General features: G+C 54.3%; 2 protein-coding genes across 2 annotated transcripts; both read left to right on the top strand.

Moving 5' to 3' along the window:
- The first annotated feature begins 477 nt into the window (after positions 1–477).
- LOC136993029 (olfactory receptor 14A16-like) lies at positions 478–1,413 on the top strand. Its single transcript, XM_067303046.1, has one exon. It carries the CDS (start codon positions 478–480, stop codon positions 1,411–1,413), a length of 936 nt encoding a protein of 311 aa, XP_067159147.1.
- An 8,747-nt stretch (positions 1,414–10,160) lies between these two features.
- LOC136993136 (olfactory receptor 14J1-like) lies at positions 10,161–18,129 on the top strand (the record flags this gene model as incomplete). The annotated part of the gene is made up of 2 exons (XM_067303147.1): positions 10,161–11,066; positions 18,112–18,129. Coding segments are annotated over exons 1-2 (924 nt in total), but the record flags the coding sequence as incomplete, so codon positions are not given.
- Between the last annotated feature and the right edge of the window lie 4,306 nt (positions 18,130–22,435).

The raw sequence follows: 22,435 nt of genomic DNA, 5'->3' as shown, positions 1-22,435 counted from the left end.
TGGCAGCTGGTGTGGCTGATTCAGATACAGACCCCTCTGTTGAAGAGGGCAAGGCTGGGGGAGATGAATCCTTCACAAGGGTCTTCTCTTTCAGACACAGCTGGCATGAGAGCTGTATTCAGCTCTCATCATGGAAAACAAAGAAACTTCCCACCTGGACCACATCCCCTGCTCCCAGCTCCCAGCGCCCATCCCCAGGTATCCCACCACATAGCAGGGTCAGTTTGACACCTCCATTTCCACGCCCCAGCAGAGCAGGACTGACTCGTCTGGAGCCCATGGGCAGAGGCCCCTGCTCCACATGGCACCCTCAGCCACTGTAAACAGAGCTGCAGAAAGGGAGCTGAGCGAAGGTAAAGGACAGAGGAAAGGTGGGGGTTTCTATGAGACACAGAGTGGGTTTGGCTCAGAGAAGCCTGCTCTAACTTGCCCCTGTCTTTTCCTCCTTGAACAGTCCACAAAGCCCCGAGGAAGCAAATGTCCAACAGTAGCTTCTACAACGAGTTCCTCCTCCTGGCATTTGCGGACACACGGGAGCTGCAGCTCTTGCACTTCGCGCTCTTCCTGGGCATCTACCTGGCTGCCCTCCTGGGCAACGGCCTCATCATCACAGCCATAGCCTGCGACTACCGCCTCCACACCCCCATGTACTTCTTCCTCCTCAACCTCTCCCTCCTCGACCTTGGCACCATCTCCACCACTGTCCCCAAATCCACGGCCAATTCCCTTTGGGGCACCAAAGCCATTTCCTACTTGGGATGTGCTGCCCAGGTCTTTTTCTCCTTTTTTTTATTTACAGCAGAGTTTTATCTCCTTACTGTCATGGCCTATGACCGCTATGCTGCCATCTGTAGACCTCTGCACTATGGGACCCTCATGAGCCACAGTGCTTGTGTCAAAATGGCAGCAGCTGCCTGGGCCAGTGCTTTTCTCAATGCTGTGCTGCAAACTGGGAACACATTTTCAATACCACTCTGCCAAGGCAACACAGTGGACCAGTTCTTCTGTGAGATTCCCCAGATCCTCAAGCTCTCCTGCTCAGACTGCTACCTCAGGGAAATTGGGCTTATTGTGGTTGCTGCCTGTTTAGTCTTTGCGTGTTTCATTTTCGTTGTGCTGTCATACGTGCAAATCTTCACAGTTGTGCTGAGGATGCCCTCTGAGCAGGGCCGACACAAAGCCTTTTCCATGTGCCTGCCTCACCTGACCGTGGTCTCCCTGTTTGTCAGCACTGGTTTCTTTGCCTACACGAAGCCCCCCTCCCTCTCCTCCCCGGCTCTGGATCTGGTGCTGGCCATGCTGTACGCAGTGGTGCCTCCAGCAGTGAACCCTCTCATCTACAGCATGAGGAACAGGGAACTCAAGGAGGCACTGAAGAAACTGGTTCAGTTGGTGCTGTTTCAGCAGCAATAAGATGCTCATCTCTCCTCACAGGTGATTTCCAAGCCATTTCAGGGAACATTTCCGGTTCGGGTATTCCATCTGTGATAAGCGTGTTTGTACACAAGTGTCTGAATTCATCTTTCTTCTTCAGAGGCACAAACCCCATCTGTCTCACCCAGAGTGTTTGTGTAAATCTGCTGACCACTCTGTCAGAGCTGGCCTCCCAAGTAGCATCTCTGTAATAAAAGGGGATCTCCTCAGCACAGTGCCTGAAGTTTGGGCTCTTCTTCCCAAGCTGGAGCCAAGAATGTGCTCAGGGAATTGCACTCAAAAAGGCCCTGTGGCCGTGCCTGGGTTTTCCATGGGCTAAGGACAATGCGCCCATGGAGTGATGTGTTAGGGTGCCCACTGTGTGCCCAGGGCCCCTGGAGAGGGTGAGTGGTCAAGAGGTATCTGCTGGGTACTGTCCCACATATCACTAGGTTGCTCACAGATGCCCATCCTTCTGGAAGGGAGTATGGAACCACCCAGATAGCAGAGGGGATCTCCAGGGCAGCGTGTGCCTGGGATGGACAGTGAGTGGAGACTCCCAAAACCATGTGGAGTCACCTAAGGGTAAAGGGCCAAACTGAGGAACATACCAAATCTCAGGAGAGGGAGTGGGCTGGGTCTAATGACACCTCTGAACACATCCTGAACAATGTGAAATGCCCTGTGATTGCTCCAAGCATCTTCCACAGCCACAGATCCTGGGGAGGGGTTTGTCAGGTGCAATGATGCTGGGCCAGCTGGGCCTGCCCTGACCAGCACGGCCAGTGTGGAGTCACTCCATGGCCCCACAGCCTGCTCGCCCTGCAGAGCAGCACTGCCAGCCCGGATCCCTGCGGAGAGCACAGGGGAGGGCTGCAGGAATAGCCAGGCAGGCCATCACGGACACACTGACCTGGGGAAAGGCTCTCTGGGGAGCAGGAACATCCCTGGAGAAGAGCAAAGGAGCAATTGTGTGCTTGTGGGGAGGAATAAATGAAAATCTGTTTCGTGTGTCAGCTCGGGGCAGGCTGCTGTGTCACTGGAGCTGCCTAAGGAGCGCTGGGGCCAGGACTCGTGTGCTGTCCTGGGGAGAGGAGCTGGTCAGAGGGGCTGCTGGCAGTCCAAGTTAAGGATCTCCTGGTCACGACAGCAGTGGAGACATGGAGTGACTGGCCTCCATTTCCTTGTACCATTGCTGGCCTCCAGCTCGGGAGCTGATGGGGAGGCTGACACTCCTCTCTGCCCCCCAGGACCTACTGTGCCCTTCAGAGGGTCTGGGGCTGAGGAGTGAGTGCCCAGAGCTCTGCAGCCCCCTGTAACAGGCACTGCTGCTGGGCCACTGCCAGCATGGGCTTCTCTGCTGGGTGGTCTGGGGAGAGGGCAGGGGAGTTGGGGAGAGGTGGGGAGGGTCTGGGTTGGGCTGGAAAGGGCCCAGGAGAGGAAAAATGCCAGCAGGCAGCTACTGTGTGTCAACGGCAGTGTGAGAGCACACAGCCATGTGCTTGCAGGGCAAATGCAGGTCTCCTGGGAAAGGCACCAGGACATGGCGGGTGCAGGAGAGAAGAGCCCAGGTTGTTCCCGGTGTTGCACGGACACACTGGGGAAGCTGCCCCAGGGCCATCGTCCCACACCAGCCCCTCACATCACCCCGTTCCCGTGTTGGCTGCTCACCCCAGCTGTGGAGTTGTCCGTGTCCACCTCCATCCTCCTGCAGGTCTCTCTATCCTGACAGAGGGGAAAAGACCAGCCTTGCATGGCCTCTCTTCTGCACCAGATCCTGGCAGATCCCAGAGCACGGCTGTCTGCTGACCCCCATGTGGGGCACAGCCCTGGCTGGGTAAGGATATTTTTACATTTGCTAAAGGCCTTAGGCACATTAGAGTGCCATCACCCTCATGCCATGACTTCTTGTTTGTGCCATACTCATTTGGTATCATGTTGTAATGTACAGGAGTTGTAGGCTGTGAGCAGGGCCCATTCTGGACAAGCAGTCACTCATAAAGAAACCTTGAACTGAAAACCTTCCAGGCCCAAGAGGCAACCTCACACCACTAGGAGGGGCTGGTTCTGGGGAGGCCATGTCAGGTGCTAACCCACATGCAGCAAAGGACTTGCTGCCTGCAAGAATTGCAGTGCCGATTACCAGAGAGGACAGAATCACAGAACCATTCAGGCTGGAAGGGACCTTGGGAGGACTCTAGCTCAACCTCCTGCTCGCTTAGGGATCCACAATGAATTCACACCAAGTTCCTCGGGGCTTTGTCCAGCTGCATCCTGAAAGCCTCCAAGAAGAGTCCACAATCCCTCTGGACCCCACTTCAAATGCTTGAGGATCCTCATCGATTTTTCTCCCTTATATACAACTTTAACAGCACTTGTGTCAGCTTTTAACTCTTTCCTCTCATTCTCCTGACATAAATTCCTTTAAAAACCTTGTTCATTGTCAGTGGCAACCTTGAGTTGGAAGCTGCTATGATTCCTCCCCAAAACCTTCCCTTCTCTGCGCTGAACTAGCCCTGTTCCCTCAGCCTCTCCTCACAGGGGAAGTGCTCCAGCCCCGAACCACCTTGGGGGCCTGCCACTGGACTCACTCCATGTGATTAACAGTGTTCTTCTACAGGCAGCCCCACCTGGACACAGTCTCTGGATGGGCTCTAACGAGTGTTGAGTAGAGGGAGATAATCACTTCCCTCCATCTCCTGGCTGTGCTCCTGTTCATGCCACCCAGGACACTGTGGCCTCCTTTGTTGCCAGGGCAAGCTGCTGGCTGATGTTCAGCTCCCTGCCCAAAAAGACTCCCCAGCCCATATTATTGCAGGGTGTTGGTCTACCCCAGGTGCAGGACCTGCATTTGTCCTTGTTGAATTTCACAAAGTTCCTGACAGATTGTTCCTCCCGTCTGCTGAGGTCCCTCTGAATGGCAGCCCTCAAACATATGACTCTTCCTCCTGATGAGGTGTCATCTACAAAGGTGATGAGAGTTGCATCCTCCAGGTCACTGGTGAACCTGTCAGACAAGACAGGTCCGAGTATAGACCCCTGCATACTCCACCTTCACCTGGCTTCCTGGTAAAGCATGACCCATTCAAAAAACCCTCGGAGCTCCATCATCCAAACAGCTTTTTATCCACCCGAGTGTCTACCCATCTCATCATGATGCCTTATTGTATTTAAGAATATTCATGGAGACAGTGTCCAACACCTTCCTAAAATCATGGTAAATGACATCTAGTACTTTCGGGTCCTCCACAATCACAGGTCTTTTATCACAGAAGGCACTCAGGTTGTGCAGGAATGATTTACCTTCAGTAAATCCATGCTGACTGTTCCCAGGCACATTCTTCATGTGCCGAGAAACATGATCTGAGAGCATTTGCTGCATGACATGCTCCTCACCAAAGTGAGGCTGAAGGGCCTGCAGCTCCCCAGGTTGTCCTTGTGGCCTTTCTTGAAGATGGGCACAACACATTCCTTTTTTTCTGGTCTTTGGGACCTCCCTTGATCTACATAACCTTTCAAAAGGTGATAGAGACTGGCCTTGTTATGACGTTGGCCAGCCCTCTCAGTGTCCTCATGTGCAGTCCATCACATCCCAGAGACTTGCATGGGCTGAGTACTTACAAGCAATCCCTCACTCAACCCTCATACCCTGCTGGCTGTTTTTCTCTTCTGGAGCCCTGACTCGAGGCACAACAGCTCAGGAGACCTTGCTGGTGAAGACTGAAGCCAAGAACGCACCGAGCTGCTCAGACCCATCTGCACTTGCTATTACTAGAGTCACTGCCCCGTTCAGCAGTGAGACCTGGTGTTCTTTGCTTATTCTTTCTCTGTTAATGGAGTAGTAGCAGCTCTTCTTCATGCCCTTGATGTCCCCTGCAAGTGTCTACCCTCAGGGAGCTTTGGTTTCACCATTCCTACTTTGGTGGACAAGAGTATCCTGTTTAACCAAGCTGATCTCCCAAGATGTCTCCCAGTTCTAATGGGTATCGCTATGGACCATCCTTGTGCTTGGTGGCTGCTGTCTTTAAAGACATGCTGGCTTTCCCAAGCTTCATTGCCCCTCAGAGCTGCCTCCAATGGGATCCCCCACCAGTGCCCTGGAGAGGACAAAGTTTCCTCCTGTAATGGCTGGAGTCTGTACACTACTATTGTCCTTCCTCACTGCCCTCATGATCTGGGACTCCACTTTTCCATAGTCACTGCAGCCAAGGTTTCCACAGATTATCACAGCCCTGATCTGTGCTTCCTTATGTGCGAGTACCAGATCCAGGTGAGCGTCACCCTTACTGGCTCATCAGGGAGCTGTGCTTGGAAGCTGTCGCTGACAGCCTCCAGAGATCTCCCGGACTGCTTGCACCCTGCAGTTTGCCCTTCCAGTGAATGTCAGCAAGATTAAAGTCCCCCCAGAAGAACCAGGCCTGTGACCCACTGACTTCCTCAGGTTGCTTAAAGGAGACTGCATCCACCTCCGCACCCTCATCGGGTGGTCTGTAACTCCCATCACAACATCACCTTTACTCTGATGCTCATGCACAAGCTCTCACCCAAACCCTTGTCCATCCCATGCAAGAGCTCCATCCATCTGAGCTGTCCCTTCACACCAGGGGCATCCCCCCTGCTCATCTTCCCTAATGGTCTTGCCTGCAGAGCTTGTACCCTGCCATCACAGCCCTCCAGTCATGGTAGTGGTCCCACCGCTTCTCAGTTATTCCAAACATGTTTCAGTCCTGTGACAGCTTGTGCAGCTCCATCTGCTCCTCTCTGTGCCTCTCAGACTGCATGCACTTGTGTATATTTGGGTTGCAGAGCCTCAGCTGTGGCACAGAGAACAGACTGGTCATGGTGAAACACGTTACCAAGGGCCAAGCACACCATGTGTGCAATAGCCCCACTTCAGAGCAGAGCCATGCTGGCCTAGATAGCAGGTGGCAATGTGATGGTGAAAGGAGGTTCCCAATGAGAGGGCAAAGGCCTGCAGTGCCCAAGGCCAGGCAGAAACAGAGCTGGGCTGTGCAGGAATGGCAGGAGAGGGGTTGGCTGCCTGAACTGATTTGTAGCCCCTTGGGGCCTGTGACAGAGGTGAAGTGATCTCCAGGCAGGACAAGGTGCCACTGAAGAAGTCCCTGGGCCTCTGTGGCCTGTGATCCAGGCACCCTGAGGTCATCATCAGCCCAATCCCTGTTCATAACATCTGCTGGTGAGAAGAGGTTCAGGCAGAGAAAAGCAAGAAGGGTTTGAGAGTGCAGAGACTAGAGCAGAGACCTTGGTGTCATGTGCCTCCCATTTATGCAGCACACTTGAATGCAGTTGGGATGGACTTTCCCTAAAGGCAGTGGTGGGATCCAGTTGTTTGGGCACAGGTAGGAAACCTGAGTTGCCCTGGGGCACTTGCCCAGCAGCCACTCCAAAGGAGCCATAGTTTTCCTTTAGACCCCATGGTGTATCTGCTAGAGACATGCGGATGGGCTGGACACCCCCAGGCATCTGACATGGCCCTGCAGGCCTGTTTCTATGTCATGGAATCAAGTGTCAGCACTGTACGACATCAACTGTTTGCAATGTTGGGATCTGCATGTGTCTCAGCTTCCCAGTGAGTCGAGCTCTGGTAGCAGTGGGCATCTAATATCATTTCAGGTAGCCAAGGCAGTTCCCCTCCTGGCCCCCAAGTCATGCTCTAGAAGGATGTGGGTGTCACACTTGCTCCATCAGAGCAAGCAGACACTGGCACATCTTTTTGACCATCTCTGTCTCTTCTAATGTCACCAGGTGTTTCTGTGTGAGCAACTGACTCCCACCCTCCATCTCCATTGATTGCAATAGGAGCATGGACCAAGATCTCATATGGAGACATCCATGCTGTGCTCCCTTCTGCCTGGGCAAGGGGACTCCCACCCCCTTTGTGTTTTTTACGGAGCTCACGGGAAGGCTCTGAACCCTATGTCAGCCCAGGGCCTTCTAAACCAGCCTGATAAACCCAGACTGACTCAGGTGAATCAATACCTGAACAATGGGAAAATCAGCTCTGTTCTTGTCCCCATCTAGGTGTGCTGCCTAACTAAGAGATAGGAATAGGGGCTTCCTCAGTGGGACATTTCCACTTTTCATAGATAACCATCCTCTGATGAGACAAATTGTAATGCTGGAATCAGTCTTCCTTCAGTGTTTGGAGAGGGACCATCAATGATTATTTTAGTCTACTTCAGTGAACATTTCCCAGGAGGAGGCAGCAGAAGGGACAGAAAAAAATCATGCCTTCAGCTGGGCCTCTGCTCCTGAGTGGGGCCGGACTCCTGGGACAGAGGGAGCTCATGGCAACCAGGCAGCACTGCTGAGACACTGCGCTGTCAGGAGCAGCTCCTCTGCAAAGAGCAGCAGGGCTCCAGGCACTGCCTGCAATTTCTGCCAGAAGATGAGACAAGACAGGGAGAAGTGAAAGGCAGTGTGCAACGTAAGGAGAGAGGAGAGTTCCTTGTGGGAGAAATCTTCACAGCCCCTGACACAGTAAGTCCCTGGCTTCAGGGCAATGCTACTGACGTTCCTGGCAAGGTCTTGAAACCCATCCGGTCACACGATTGGATTTTTAAGGATAGTTTTATCAGTTAAACTTTTACAGAGGAGGAGGAAATGCTTCAGAGCAGGGATTCCCAGTCACAGTGCCACAGGGACAGGGCATGCTGCTACCTTCTCCCAGGGACGCTGCAGGGGGGTGTAGCCTGTGTGTGCTCAGAGGTCTGTCCAGGACTGTAATTCAGAGCAGTGTCCCTGTGCCCCAGGGTGCTGTGTGCCTGGAGCAGTGACTTTGCTGCCCACAAGGGTCAGCACTCAGCCTGCCTGGGGAGCTCCCCACGGCATTATGGGGAGAAGCTCTGAGTGGGAGGAGAGACCCCTGGCAGGGCAGCTTGAGCCTCCTGTCAAGAGGATGCTGCATGAGTCAGGGCTGCCCACAGCTCCAGCTCACTCCCAGGACATTTCTGGAGGAGACTTTCCAAAAGGAAGGTCAAGGCAGGGGATACATGAAAGAGAAGGAGCTGTCATGAGTCTGTGCTTTCAGTTATTTTCTGTTAGGGTGGGGTAAAATGGGAATAGATCTGTCAGGTTTAGACAGGGGACTGAGACAGTGACACTGAGAGAGGAGCAGTTCTGGGAGGGACTCAGCAAATGCCTTCATCCACCCCTCAGCCTAAGGACAGAACCAGCATCACCTTTCCAGCCTCACCAAGGTTTCTCTCACCTGCTCCATAGCACCTGCAGACACAGAGGTGCCCTGGGCAGCGTCCTGCCCCTGGGAGGTTTCTGCAGGGCAGAGCTGAGCTCCCAGCGGGTGGGATGGGGTCTGTGAGCACTGAGAGGGGAGAGACGTGGGGACGGAGAAACAGGTCCCCGCAGGGACGGCTCCAGGCAGCAGAGTCATGCTCAAAGTGTGAGAGGAAACTGTCAAGTCCAAGGCCTCCTCTCCTCTCCCAGCCAGCACAGCCCTCTGCTCTCAAGGCTGGGGGGTCCAGGGCAGGAGTCATTTCCTCGGCAGCCGGACATGCAGGAGAAGAGACACTCCTGAGTGCCCTTCTGTCCCTCCCTGGCCCTGCCTCCCTCACCACAAATATCATGGTATTGCTGCATGTTTCCCACCTGCCCATGCTGCCCTTGTGCTTCCCCTTGGACTCTCTGGGTAGGGGGGTTTCCGATGCAGTTCAGACACCGACCGTGCAGGTCCTGCCCTGCAGACGTGTCCTTGACAGTGAGGTGCCCAAGTGCCCCTCTCACCAGTGGGGCTCTGGACAATGCAGTGTGGGGGTCTGGGAATGAGCCAACTCTCTTGTCAGGACACCCCATCCTTAGGACATTCCGCCATTTCCCTGGGGTGTCTGGCTGGGCTGCAAGCTGCCCTCCACAAGGACACAGCTCTCCCATTGCAGCTGCGTGTTATCTGGGTGCCCCAGGCAGAAGACACCTAGATACTGAGGCCACGCTGGGATGTGCTGCTGGGAGGCTGGATGTGGGTACCTGGAAGGAGCCCGATGTGTTGCTGGCTAGAAGGGGAGGGCTGAGACCTGCCTCACGTCCCCTCAGAAAGAGTGCTGATGGGCACTTTGCAAGTGCATTCCTCTGCTCTCCGCGGTGTCGTTTCTTTTTGGGGTAACACGAGTGCAACTGTCCTCCACCTCCGAGGCGGGAGCACAGGGCACCTGGGAGGAAGGCAGATGGACAGGCCAGCTCTGCTCCCTCTGTACTCAAGCCAGAGTGAATCCTTTTGCCTCTCCTGAACCACAGCTGCTCGCTCTGAGTGCAGCAGCAATGCTGAGGATTTCTACCTCCAGGAATCCTCCTCAGGTGTGACAGGGTCAGCTAAAGGAAACCAAAGAAGCCTTAAAACTGTTAATGCACCCACATTATTTAGAAGTGGGAATGAAGATGCCGAAAATGCCTTCAACATTATGTGTGGATGAAATCTGGCTGGACCTGGGAATATAACAGTTAAGTCACCCCTGTTCCCATGTCTGCAGTGCTGTTCAGTCAGGGCTGACTGCTCTGGAGCCCATGGGCAGAGGCCCCTGCTCCTCACGGCATACCCAGCCAGCACAAACCGGAGTTCAAGCGACGGAGCTCAATAACACCGTTCCTGAAACGGGGAGAAGTAACGTGTGTGTGTTTGAGGGAGGTTATGAGAAAGTTTTGCTCAGAGAACTCTCTTCTAACTTGTCAATGTCTCTTCTTCCTTAGAGAATCCCCCTGTTTCCAGGGGGAATGAAATGCCGAACAGTAGCTCCCTCAGCAAATTCCTTCTCCTGGCATTCACAGACACACGGGAGCTGCAGCTCTTGCACTTCTTGCTCTTCCTGGGCATCTACCTGGCTGCCCTCCTGGGCAACGGCCTCATCATCACAGCCATAGCCTGCGACCACCGCCTCCACACCCCCATGTACTTCTTCCTCCTCAATCTCTCCCTCCTCGACTTTGGCACCATCTCTGTCATTGTCCCCAAATCCATGTCCAATTCTCTGTGGGATACCAAGTCCATTTGCTACTTGGGATGTGTTGTGCAGCTCTTTTTCATTGTCGTTTTCATTTTGGCTGAGTATTCTATTCTCACTGTCATGGCCTACGACCGGTACATTGCCATCTGCAAGCCCCTGAACTACGGGACCCTCATGGACAGCAGAGCTTGTGTCAAAATAGCAGTAGCTGCCTGGGCCAGTGGTTTTCTCAGTGCTTTCATGCACACTGGGAACACATTTTCAATACCACTCTGCAGAGGCAACACAGTGGACCAGTTCTTCTGTGAGATTCCCCAGATCCTCAAGGTCTCCTGCTCAGACTGCTACCTCAGGGAAGTTGGGCTTATTGCAGTTACTGCCTGTTTAGGCTTTGGGTGTTTCATTTTCATTGTGCTGTCCTACGTGCAGATCTTCACTGCTGTGCTGAGGATCCCCTCTGAGCAGGGACGACACAAAGCCTTTTCCATGTGCCTCCCACACCTGGCCGTGGTCTCCCTGTTTCTCAGCACTGTAATATTTGCCTGCCTGAAGCCCTCCTCCCTCTCCTCCCCAACTCTGGATCTGGTGCTGGCTGTTCTGTACTCAGTGGTGCCTCCAGCAGTGAACCCCCTCATCTACAGCATGAGGAACAAGGAACTCAAAGATGCACTGAAGAAACTGGTTCAGTAGGTACAATGTCAGCACCAATAACTTTCCCATGTGCATCTGCTCCTCATTCCCCAAGGTATTTTGGGGGATGTGTTGTTCATGGCTTGCTTTCTTGCTTACTTTTCTCTGTTACATTCTCCTAAAACAAAAAATATTTTGCTTTGTGCCACTTGTCCTCAGGAATGTCTCATTTGAATCTGACCCAAAGGCCACGTTGAAGCAGGAAGCCAGGCTTCCCCCTTCATCAGCAGAGATGGGAAACCTCAGAGCCCCACTAGTATGAGCTCCCTCAGATGCCCCCAGAGCAATGAGGAGAGTTTCCCTTTGCAGGGTCTCTTTCGGCACTGTCTCTTTTGACACCAAGGGAGCTCAGGGGCACAGAGTCAGGCTCACACGAGTACAGGTGGGGTGAGACCATGGGTCCCGTGTCCATTAGGAGAGCTCAGCTCCCCTGGCCACAGTCAGGGTGTGATCCCACACCCCTCCTCTGCGAGGGTGGCAGCCAGCTGTCACCATGGGCTGGTCCCTTCCCTCTACAGAGCTCCAACACTCCAAGTGGAGTGGGAGTTGAGGGGAGGAGATTCTGGACAGAACATGTGGGAACAGACCCTCTGCTCCTTGGGACCCTTCCTCCATTGCCACATCAGGGATTTCTGTGCTGCAGCCTTTCCATGGGGGCCGCAGCTTTCTGGGAGACACGTCCACCAACAGCAGCAGGACTTTCTCTTTTCAAGGCCTTTCCAAGTCTGGCCTTTCTTCAGAAGATGGAGTCAAAAATACACCCAAAGAAATTGCACCACAAAAGGGCCTGCTGCTCTGCTTGTGACCTCCATGGGATGCAGAGGAGAAGCTCAGAGTCTCCATGTGATCTGTTGGGGACTGAGGGCTGGATCCAAGATTCATCTCTTGGTGACCAGTGCTAGTGGAGATGGGGAATGGTCTCTGAATTGCCTGTCCTGGGCTGTCCCACAGGTGACAGTGCTGATGAGAGATGCCCATCCTTCTGGAGGGGAATCTGAACCACTGGGAGAGCTCAGGGGATCTCCAGGGACAGCGTGTGCCCGAAGGTGGGCAGTGAGTGGAGCCTCACAAAGGGAGGGACAGTCCATGGTGGAGTGACCAGAAGGTAGAGCACTAAATCCAGGTATGCATGGGGAAACAAGGTCTCTGCAGTCCCCGGAAAGGCAGTGGGGAGCCAGTAGGCCCAGGGAAGGGGCACAGGACAGTGATTCCTGCACCCTCAGTGAAACACCACAGGCTGGAGCTAGTGCACGCCCAAACACATCTCCTGTCATTGCAAATGCCCTGGGGTCACTCCAAGCACCATCCATGAGCACAGACAGGTGCCAGCAGTATTAGTGGTGGTGATCCCTGCCCAGTTGGGTGTGCTTCCTTCCACAACCAGCATGTCCCGTAGCCCCACAGCAGGGCTGTTCTGTGTGGGAAGTGGAGCCAGGAGCTGAGGGTGTCAGCAAGACAGGCAGGGCAGGGACCACTGATGAGAGGTGCTGTCCCACAGTGCCCGGACAAGAGGAACAGAGCAAGTTTGGGGATGGTAACTGGGGTCAGGCACAGTCCAGTGATGACCAGATGGGAGTGGAGGGCTCTAACCAGCCCTGCTTTGCATGGGAGGTTGGACTGGAGACCTGCAGAGGTCCCTTCCCACCAAAACTCCTCTGCAATTCCATGAATTCTTGCTCCTCAGCCTCTGCTCTGGCACGGCTGTCAGGGGAAGGAGGGCCTCTAGGGCAGGGCAGAATGAACTCAGCTGGGAGAGCGTCAGGGGGAAGATCCAGAGGTCCCTCCCTGTCTCAGCCCTGGCCTTTGGAAAGCTCCCTCATGCACCCCAAGAGGCTCCGTCTGCCTCTTCCACCTTCTCTGTGCTCCCCTCCTATTGGTCAAACTGGAGTCCAAAATCGCCTGAGGACTCTCTTCCCCATGGGAAGGGGAGGGAGGTCTTTCATCAGTCTCACATGGCCTTTCCCACCCCTGGCCTTTGCTGTTGCATGTGCCTGGCCCTGCCCACTAGCCTTCACCACAGTCACGGCTGCACTGAAGCCCATGAAAACCCCAGTGCTCCTACCCTTGAGTGGGCATCCACCCCACACCTGGAGCCTGGCCGGTCACAAAGGCATCACCCGTCCAGTGCCCCGGCCATGCAGCTGAGGGCAGGGGTCTTCGCCCCAATTTCCCTGCTCCTGGCACTGCTGCTGCTGGGCCCAAGTCAAACCCTCCTACCGCCACACCGCCCTGGGCCTGAGGCAGCTCCAGCTCCCTCCAGGGCTGTGCTGGAGCCTTTCCAGGGTAGGCTGAGGTGGGGCTGGCACTGCCAGGGTGAGTCGGGAGAGGGCAGCTCCCCTCTGCCATAGTGGGGCTGGGGCTGAGGCTGGGGCTGGGCACAGCGTTTCCCTGGGGAGATCCCTGAGGAGCCGCTCCAGGGGATCCTTCACTTCTGCCGTGGCAGCAGCATCCATGCTCAGGGTGCTGGGGTGGAAGTGCACAGATGGTGGAAGGGGGACAGGCTGCCCAGGGGGATCATGGAGACCTTATCCATGCATGCAGGGATGGAGTGGGGAAAGCCAGAGCACAGCTGGAGGTGCAACCAGAGACCTTGGACATGGAAAGGGCTGGTGGATTATTAAATGACTCTTAAAAATTCCCCTGGAGTCTGGAGGGCCCATACCCAGCCTGACCTGTGCCCCACGTGGGGGTCAGCAAACAACTGTGCTCCAGGATCTGCCGAGATCTGGTGTGGAAGAAAGGCCGTGCAAGGCTGGCCTTTTCCCCTCTGTCAGGATACAGAGACCTGCAGGAGGATGCAGGTGGCCATGGACAATCCCGCAGCTGGGGTGAGCAGCCAGCATGGGAAAGGGGTGATGTGAGGGGTTGTTCTGGGACGATGGCCCTGGGGCAGCTTCCCCAGTGTGTCCATGCAACACAGGGAACAACCTGGGCTCTTCTCTCCTGCACCCGCCATGTCCTGGTGCCTTTCCCAGGAGACCTGCATTTGCCCTGCAAGTACACAGCTCTGTGCTCCCACACTGCCATTCACACGCAGTAGCTGCCTGCTGGCATTTTTCTTCTCCTGTGCCTTTCCCAGCTTAGCCCAGACCCTCCTCAGCTCTCCCCACCTCCCCTGCCCTCTCCCCAGCCCACACAGCAGAGAAGCCCAAGCTGGTGTTGGCCCACAGCAGTGCCTGTCGCAGGGGGCTGCAGAGCTCTGGGCACTCAATCCACAGCCACAGCCCCTCTGAAGGGCACAGCAGGTGCTGGGGGAAGAGAGGGGTGTCAGCCTCCCCATCAGCACCAGGGCTGGGGCCCAGTAATGGCACAAGGAAATGGAGGCCACTCACTCCACTGCTCTCATCACCAGGAGATCCTTAACCCTGGCTGCCTGCAGCCCCTCTGGGCAGTCCCTCTCCCCAGGACAGCACAAGAGTCCTGGCCCCAGGGCTCCTCACACAGCTCCAGTGACACAGCAACCTGCCCCAAGCTGACACACACACAAACAGGTTTTCATTTATTCTTCCCCACAAGCAACCAATGGCTCCTTTGCTCTTCTCCAGGGATGTCCCTGCTCCCCAGAGAGCCTTTCCCCAGGTCAGTGTGTCCATGCTGGCCTGCCCAGCCACTCCTGCACCCCTCCCCTGTGCTCCCCAGTCTGGCGGTGCTGCTCTGCAGGGCGAGCAGGCTGTGGGACCCCAGGGTGACTCCACCCTGGCTGGGCTGGTCAGGGTAGATGCAGCTGGCCCAGCTTCATTGCACCTGACAACCCCCTCCCCAGGTGTCTGTAGCTGTGGAAGATGCTCAGAGCAATCACAAGGCATTTCCAATGGCTCAGGATGGGGTCAGATGTGCCATTAGATCCAGCCATGGTTTTCATTGTTGGTGACACGAACCACACTTGAGGCTGCTTTCCCTGTGCTTGATGAGCCCCCACTGCCTCTCCTGAGATTGCAGAGCCCTGATTTGGTGCATTCCTTGGTTTGGCCCTTGACTTTGGGTGACTCCACTTGGTTTTGGGAGTCTCCACTCACTGCCCATCCCAGGCACATGCTGTCCCTGGAAATCCCCTCTGCTCACCTGGTGGCTCCTTATTGCCTTCCAGAAGGATGGGCATCTGTCACCAGCCCTCTAATATTTGAGACTGCCCCCAGCATATACCACTTGAGCACTCACCCTCTCCAGGGACCCTGTGCACCCTGAAGTGAGGGCTGAATTCGGCCCTCATTCCCTAACACATCACCCTATGAGCACATCCTCCTTAGCCCACGGAAAACCCAGGCACGGAAAAAATGGGCTTTTGGGGTACAATTCCCTGAGCGCATTTTTGGCTCCAGCTTTGGAAGAAGAGCCCAGTCTTTAGGCAGTGTACTGATGAAATCCCCTTTTGTTACAGAGATGCTGCAAGAGAGGCCAGCTCTGACACAGTGCTCGGCAGATTTACACAAAGCCTCTGAGTCAGACAGACAGGGTTTGTGCCTCTGGAGAGGTGGGATGAATTCAAACATTTCTGTAAAAACATGACTATTACAGGCAGAACTCCCAAAACACAAGAGCTGTCTGAGAAAAACTGGAAATGGCTTCTGAGGAAAGATGGGCAGCTTATTGCTGCTGAGCTAGTACCAGCTGAATGAGTTTCTTCAACGCATCTTTGAGCTCCTTGTTCCTCATGCTGTAGATGAGAGGGTTCACTGCTGGAGGCACCACCGCATACAGAACAGCCACCACCAGATCCAGAGCTGGCAAGGAGACGGAGGGGGGCTTCATGTAGGCAAAGATGATAGTGCTGACAAACAGGGAGACCACAGCCAGGTGAGGGAGGCACGTGGAAAAGGCTTTGTGTCGTCCCTGCTGAGAGGGGATCCTCAGCACAGCAGTGAAGATCTGCACGTAGGACAGCACAATGAAAACAAAGTACCCAAAGACTAAACAGACATTAACCGCAATAAGCCCAACTTCCCTGAGGTAGGAGTCTGAGCCTGAAAGCTTGAGGATCTGGGGGATTTCACAGAAGAACTGGTCCACTGTGTTGCCTTGGCAGAGTGGTATTGAAAATGTGTTCCCAGTGTGCAAGACAGCATTGAGAAAACTAGTGCCCCAGGCAGCTGCTGCCATTTTGACACAAGCTCTGCTGCCCATGAGGGTCCCATAGTGCAGGGGTTTGCAGATGGCAATAAAGCGGTCATAGGACACGACAGTGAGGAGATAATACTCTGCTGAAATGAAGAAAGAGAAGAAAAGTAACTGGGCAGCACATCCCAAGTAGGAAATGGCTTTGGTGTCCCACAGGGAATTGGCCATGGATTTGGGGACAGTGGTGGAGATTAAGCTGAGGTCAAGGAGGGAGAGGTTGAGGAGGAAGAAGTACATGGGGGTGTGGAGGTGGTGGTCACAGGCTACGGCTGTGATGATGAGGCCGTTGCCCAGGAGGGCAGCCAGGTAGATGCCCAGGAAGAGCGAGAAGTGCAAGAGCTGCAGCTCCTGTGTGTCTGCATATGCCAGGAGGAGGAACTCGTTGTAGAAGCTACTGTTGGACATTTGCTCCTTTGGGGCACAGGGGGACTGTCTGAGGAAGAAGAGACATTGACAGGTTAGGGCAGACTTCTCTGAGCAAAACTTTCTCATATCCTCCCCCAAAAACACACACACATTACCTCTCCCCATCTCAGCAGCACCATCCTTGAGCTCTGTCACTTCAGCTCTGGTTTGTGCTGACCGAGTTTGCTGTGAGGAGCAGGGGCCTCTGCCCGTGGGCTCCAGAGGAGTCAGCCCTGACCGGCAGCACTGCAGACATGGGAACAGGGGAGACTAAACTGTTATATTCCCAGTTCCAGTCACATTTCATCCACATATAATGTTGAAGGCATTCTCAGCATCTTCATTCCCACTTCTAAATAATGTGGGTGCATTCATAGTTTTAAGGCTTCTTTGGTTTCCTTTAGCTGACCCTGTCACACCTGAGGAGGATTCCTGGAGGTAGAAATCCTCAGCATTGCTGCTGCACTCAGAGTGAGCAGCTGTGATTCTGGAGAGGCAGAAGGATTCACTCTGGCTTGAGTGCAGAGGGAGCAGAGCTGGCCTGTCCATCTGCCTTCTTCCCAGCTGCCCTGTGCTCCCACCTCGGAGGTGGAGGACAGTTGCACTCGTGTTACCCCAAAAAGAAACGACACCGCGGAGAGCAGAGGAATGCACTTGCAAAGTGCCCATCAGCACTCTTTCTGAGGGGACGTGAGGCAGGTCTCAGCCCTCCCCTTCTAGCCAGCAACACATCGGGCTCCTTCCAGCTGCCCACATCCAGCTACCTAGCAGCATGTCCCAGCGTGGCCTCAGTATCTAGATGGCTTTTGGCTGGGGCACCTAGATAACACGCAGCTGCAATGGGAGAGCTGTGTCCTTGTGGAGGGCAGCTTGCAGCCCAGCCAGACACCCCAGGGAAATGGCGGAATGTCCTAAGGATGGGGTGTCCTGACAAGAGAGTTGGCTCATTCCCAGACCCCCACACTGCATTGCCCAAAGCCCCACTGGTGAGAGGGGCACTTGGGCACCTCACTGTCAAGGACACATTTGCGTGGCAGCACCCGCAGGGTCAGTGTCTGAACTGCATCGGAAACCCCCCTACCCAGAGAGTCCAAGGGGAAGCACAAGGGCAGCATGGGCAGGTGGGAAACATGCAGCAATACCATGATATTTGTGGTGAGGGAGGCAGGGCCAGGGAGGGACAGAGGGGCACTCAGGAGTGTCTCCTCTCCTGCATGTCCAGCTGCCGAGCAAACGACTCCTGCCCTAGACACCCCAGCCTTGAGAGCAGAGGGCTGTGCTGGCTGGGAGAGGAGAGGAGGCCTTGGACTTGACAGTTTCCTCTCACACTTTGAGCATGACTCTGCTGCCTGGAGCCGTCCCTGCGGGGACCTGTTTCTCTGTCCCCACGTCTCTCCCCTCTCAGTGCTCACAAACCCCATCCCACCTGCTGTGAACTCAGCTCTGCCCTGCAGAAATCTCTCGGGGGCAGGACGCTGCCCAGGGCACCTCTGTGTCTGCAGGTGCTATGGAGCAGGTGAGAGAAACCTTGGTGAGGCTGGAAAGGTGATGCTGGTTCTGTCCTTAGGCTGAGGGGTGGATGAAGGCATTTGCTGAGTCCTTCCCAGAACTGCTCCTCTTGCAATGTCACTGTTCTGGAGCCTCCGCCCCCTTTCTAAACCTGACAGATCCAATCCCATTTCACCGCACCCAAAGAGAATCAGACTGAAAGCACAGACTCATGACAGCTCCTTCTCTTTCATGTGTCCCCTGCCTTGACCTTCCTTTTGGAAAGTCTCCTCCAGAAATGTCCTGCGAGTGAGATGGAGCTGTGGGCAGCCCTGACGCACGCAGCACCCTCTCAAAGGAAGAATGAACCTGCCCTGCCAGTGGTCGCTCCTCCCACTCAGAGCTTCTCCCCACATTGTCGTTATGAGCTCCCTGGGCAGGTTGAGTGCTGACCCTTGCAGGCAGCAGGGTCACTGCCCTGGGCACACAGCACCCTGGGGCACAGGGACACTGCTCTGAATCACAGCCCTGCACAGACCTGTGTGTACACCCAGACTTCACACCCCTGCAGGGTCCCTGGGAGAAGGTAGCAGGATGCCCTGTCCCTGTGACAGTGTGGCAGGGAATGCCTGCTCTGAAGCATCTCCCCCTCCTCTGCAAAGGAGAAGCTGGGAGAGCGATCCTTAAAAATGTAATGGTGAGACTGGAATGATTTCAAGACCTTTCCAGGAATGTCAGTAGCATTGCCCTACATCCAGGGACTTACCGTGTCAAGGGCTGTGAAGATTTCTCCCACAAGGAGCTCTCCTCTCTCCTCCCACTCCACACTGCCTTGCGCTTCTCTCTGCCTTTTCTCATCTCATGTCAGCAGCAGCAGGCAGTGTCCAGAGCCCTTCTGCTCTTTGCAGAGGAGCTGCTCCTGCAAACAGCTGGCTCTGGACAGTGCTAGGCAGGACACCTAGATGGGAACAAGAAGGGAGGTCATTCACACATGGTTCAGGTGTTGATTCAGATGACTCGGTTTGGGCTTCTCAGGGTGCTTTAGAAGATCCTGGGATGCAGTGGGAACCAGATCCTTCCTGAGAGCTCCACAAACACACAGGAGTTGTGATTCCCCTTGCCCAGGCAGAAGTGAGCACAGCACAGATGTCTGCATGCAAGATCTTAGTCTATGCTCCCAGTATAATCACTGGAGATGGAGGGTGAGAGTCAGTTGCTCACACACAAACACCTGATGAGATTGGAAGAGACAGAGGTGGACCAAGGCATGTGCCAGTGTCTGCTTGCTCTGATGGAGCAACTGGGAGACCCACATCCTTCTAGAGCATGAGGTGGGGTCCAGGTGGGGAATTGCCTTGGCCACCTGCAATGATACGAGATGCCTAGTGCTGCCAGAGCTCCACTCACTAGGAAGCTGAGACACATGCAGACCCAAACATTGCAAACAGTTGATGTCATCCAGTGCAGGCACTTGATTCAGTGACATAGAAACAGGCCTGCAGGGCCATGTTGGATTCCTGGGGGGTCCAGCCCATCCACATGTCTCTAGCAGATACACCACGGGACCTCTAGGAAAACCATGCCCCCTTTGGAGTGATTGCTGGGCAAGTGCCCCAGGGCAACTCAGGTTTCCTACCAGTGCCCAAACAACTGGATCCCACCACTGCCTTTAGGCCAAGTCCTTCTGATCTACAGCCAAGCGTGCTTCATAAATGGACCACACATCCCACCAAGGTCTCTGCTCTAGTCTCTGCACCATTAAAACCTTCTAAATTTCCTCCCCCTGAACCTCTTCTCACCTCCAAGATGATATGAACAGGAACTGGGCTAATGATGACCTCAGGGTGCCTGGATCACAGGCTGCCCAGTGCCACGGACTTCTTCAGTGGCGCCTTGTCCTGCCTGGATATTATTTCAAGTCTGTCACAGGCCACAAGGTGCTGCAGAGTCAGCTCAGGCAGCAAACCCCTCTCCTGCCATTTCTACACAGCCCAGCTCTCTTTCTCCTTGGCCTTGGGCACTGCAGGCTTTGCTCTCTCAGTGGGAACCTTGTTCCACCATTACATTGCCACCTGCTATCTAGGCCAGCATGGCTCTGCTCTGAGATGGGGCCACTGCACACATGGTGTCCTTGGACCTTGGTAACAGGTTTCACCATTACAAATCTGTTGTCTGTGCCACAGCTGAGGTTCTGCACCCCAAATATACACAAGTGCATGTATCCTGGGGCACAGAGAGGAGCAGATGGAGATGCACAAGCTGCCACAAGACTGAAACATGGTTGGAATAACCAAGATGCTGTGGGACCACTTCCATGACTGGAGTGCTGTGATGGCAGGGTACAAGCTCTGCAGGCAAGACCATTAGGGAAGATGAGCAGGGGGGATGCCCTTGGTATGAAGGGACAGCTCAGATGGATGGAGCTCTTGCATGGGATGGACAAGGGTTTGGGTGAGAGCTTGTGGGTGAGCATTACAGTAAAGGTGACGTTGTGATGGGAGTTACAAAGCACCCGATGGGGATGAGGAGGTGGATGCAGTCTCCTTCAAGCAACCAGAGGAAGTCAGTGGGTTACAGGGCCTGGTTCTTCTGGGGGGACTTTAATCTCCCCGATGTTCATTGGAAGGGCGAACCGCAGGGTGCAAGCAGTCCAGGAGATTTCTGGAGGGTGTCAGCGACAGCTTCCAAGCACAGCTCCCTGATGGGCCGGTAAGGGTGATGCTCACCTGGATCTGGTACTCACACAAGGAAGCACAGATCAGGGCTGTGATAATCTGTGGAAACCCTGGCTGCAGTGACTATGGAACAGTGGAGTCCCAGATCATGAGGGCAGTGAGGAAGGACAATAGTAGTGTACAGACTGCGGCCTTCAGAGGAGGAAACTTTGTCCTCCCCAGGGGACTGGTGGGGCATCCCATTGGAAGCAGCTCTGAGGGGCAATGGAGCTTGTGAAAGCCATCAGGTCTTTAAGGACAGCAGCCACCAAGCACAAGGATGGTCCATACTGATACTCATTAAAACTAGTAGACGTTTTGGGAGAGCGGCTTGGCTAAACAGGACACTCTTGTCCACCAAAGTAGGGGTGGTGAAACCAAAGCTCCCAGAGACTAGAGACTTTCAGGGGACGTCAAGGGCATGAAGAAGAGCTGCTACTACTCCACTAACACAGAAAGAATAATCAAAGAGCACCTGGTCTCACTGCTGAATGGGGCAGGGGCTCTAGTAATAGCAGATGCAGATGGGTCTGAGAAGCTCGGTGCCTTCTTTGTTTCAGTCTTCACCAGCAAGGTCTCCTGAGCTGTTGTGCCTCAAGTCAGGACTCTAGAGGAGAAAAAGAGCCAGCAGGGGATGAGGGTTGAGTGAGGGATTGCTTGTAAGTACTCAGCCCATGCAAGTCTCTGGGATGTGATGGACTGCACATGAGGACACTGAGAGGGCTGGCCAACGTCATAACAAGGCCAATCTCTATCACCTGTTGAAAGGTTGTGTAGATCAAGGGAGGTCCCAAAGACCAGAAAAAAGGAATGTGTTGTGCCCATCTTCAAGAAAGGCCACAAGGACAACCTGGGGAGCTGCAGGCCCTTCAGCCTCACTTTGGTGAGGAGCGTGTCATGCAGCAAATGCTCTCAGATCATGTTTCTCGGCACATGAAGAATGTGCCTGGGAACAGTCAGCATGGATTTACTGAAGGTAAATCATTCCTGCACAACCTGAGTGCCTTCTGTGATAAAAGACCTGTGGTTGTGGAGGACCCGAAAGTACTAGATGTCATTTACCATGATTTTAGGAAGGTGTTGGACACTGTCTCCATGAATATTCTTAAATACAATAAGGCATCATGATGAGATGGGTAGACACTCGGGTGGATAAAAAGCTGTTTGGATGATGGAGCTCCGAGGGTTTTTTGAATGGGTCATGCTTTACCAGGAAGCCAGGTAAAGGTGGAGTATGCAGTGGCCTATACTCAGACCTATCTTGTCTGACAGGTTCACCAGTGACCTGGAGGATGCAACTCTCATCACCTTTGTAGATGACAACTCATCAGGAGGAAGAGTCATATGTTTGAGGGCTGCCATTCAGAGGGATCTCAACACGCAGGAGGAACAATCTGTCAGGAATTTTGTGAAATTCAACAAGGACAAATGCAGCTCCTGAACCTGGGGTAGACCAACACCCTGCAATAATACGGGCTGGGGAGTCTGTGGGCAGGGAGCTGAACATCAGCCAGCAGCTTGCCCTAGCAACAAAGGAGGCCACATTGTCCTGGGTGGCATGAACAGGAGCACAGCCAGGAGATTCAGGGAAGTGATTATCTCCCTCTACTCAACACTCGTTAGAGCCCATCTAGATAC

Source organism: Apteryx mantelli, chromosome 11, assembly GCF_036417845.1.
Source record: "Apteryx mantelli isolate bAptMan1 chromosome 11, bAptMan1.hap1, whole genome shotgun sequence".
NCBI lineage: Eukaryota > Metazoa > Chordata > Aves > Apterygiformes > Apterygidae > Apteryx > Apteryx mantelli.
Note: the sequence above shows the minus strand (reverse complement) of the source record. Positions and strands in the feature narration are given on the sequence as shown.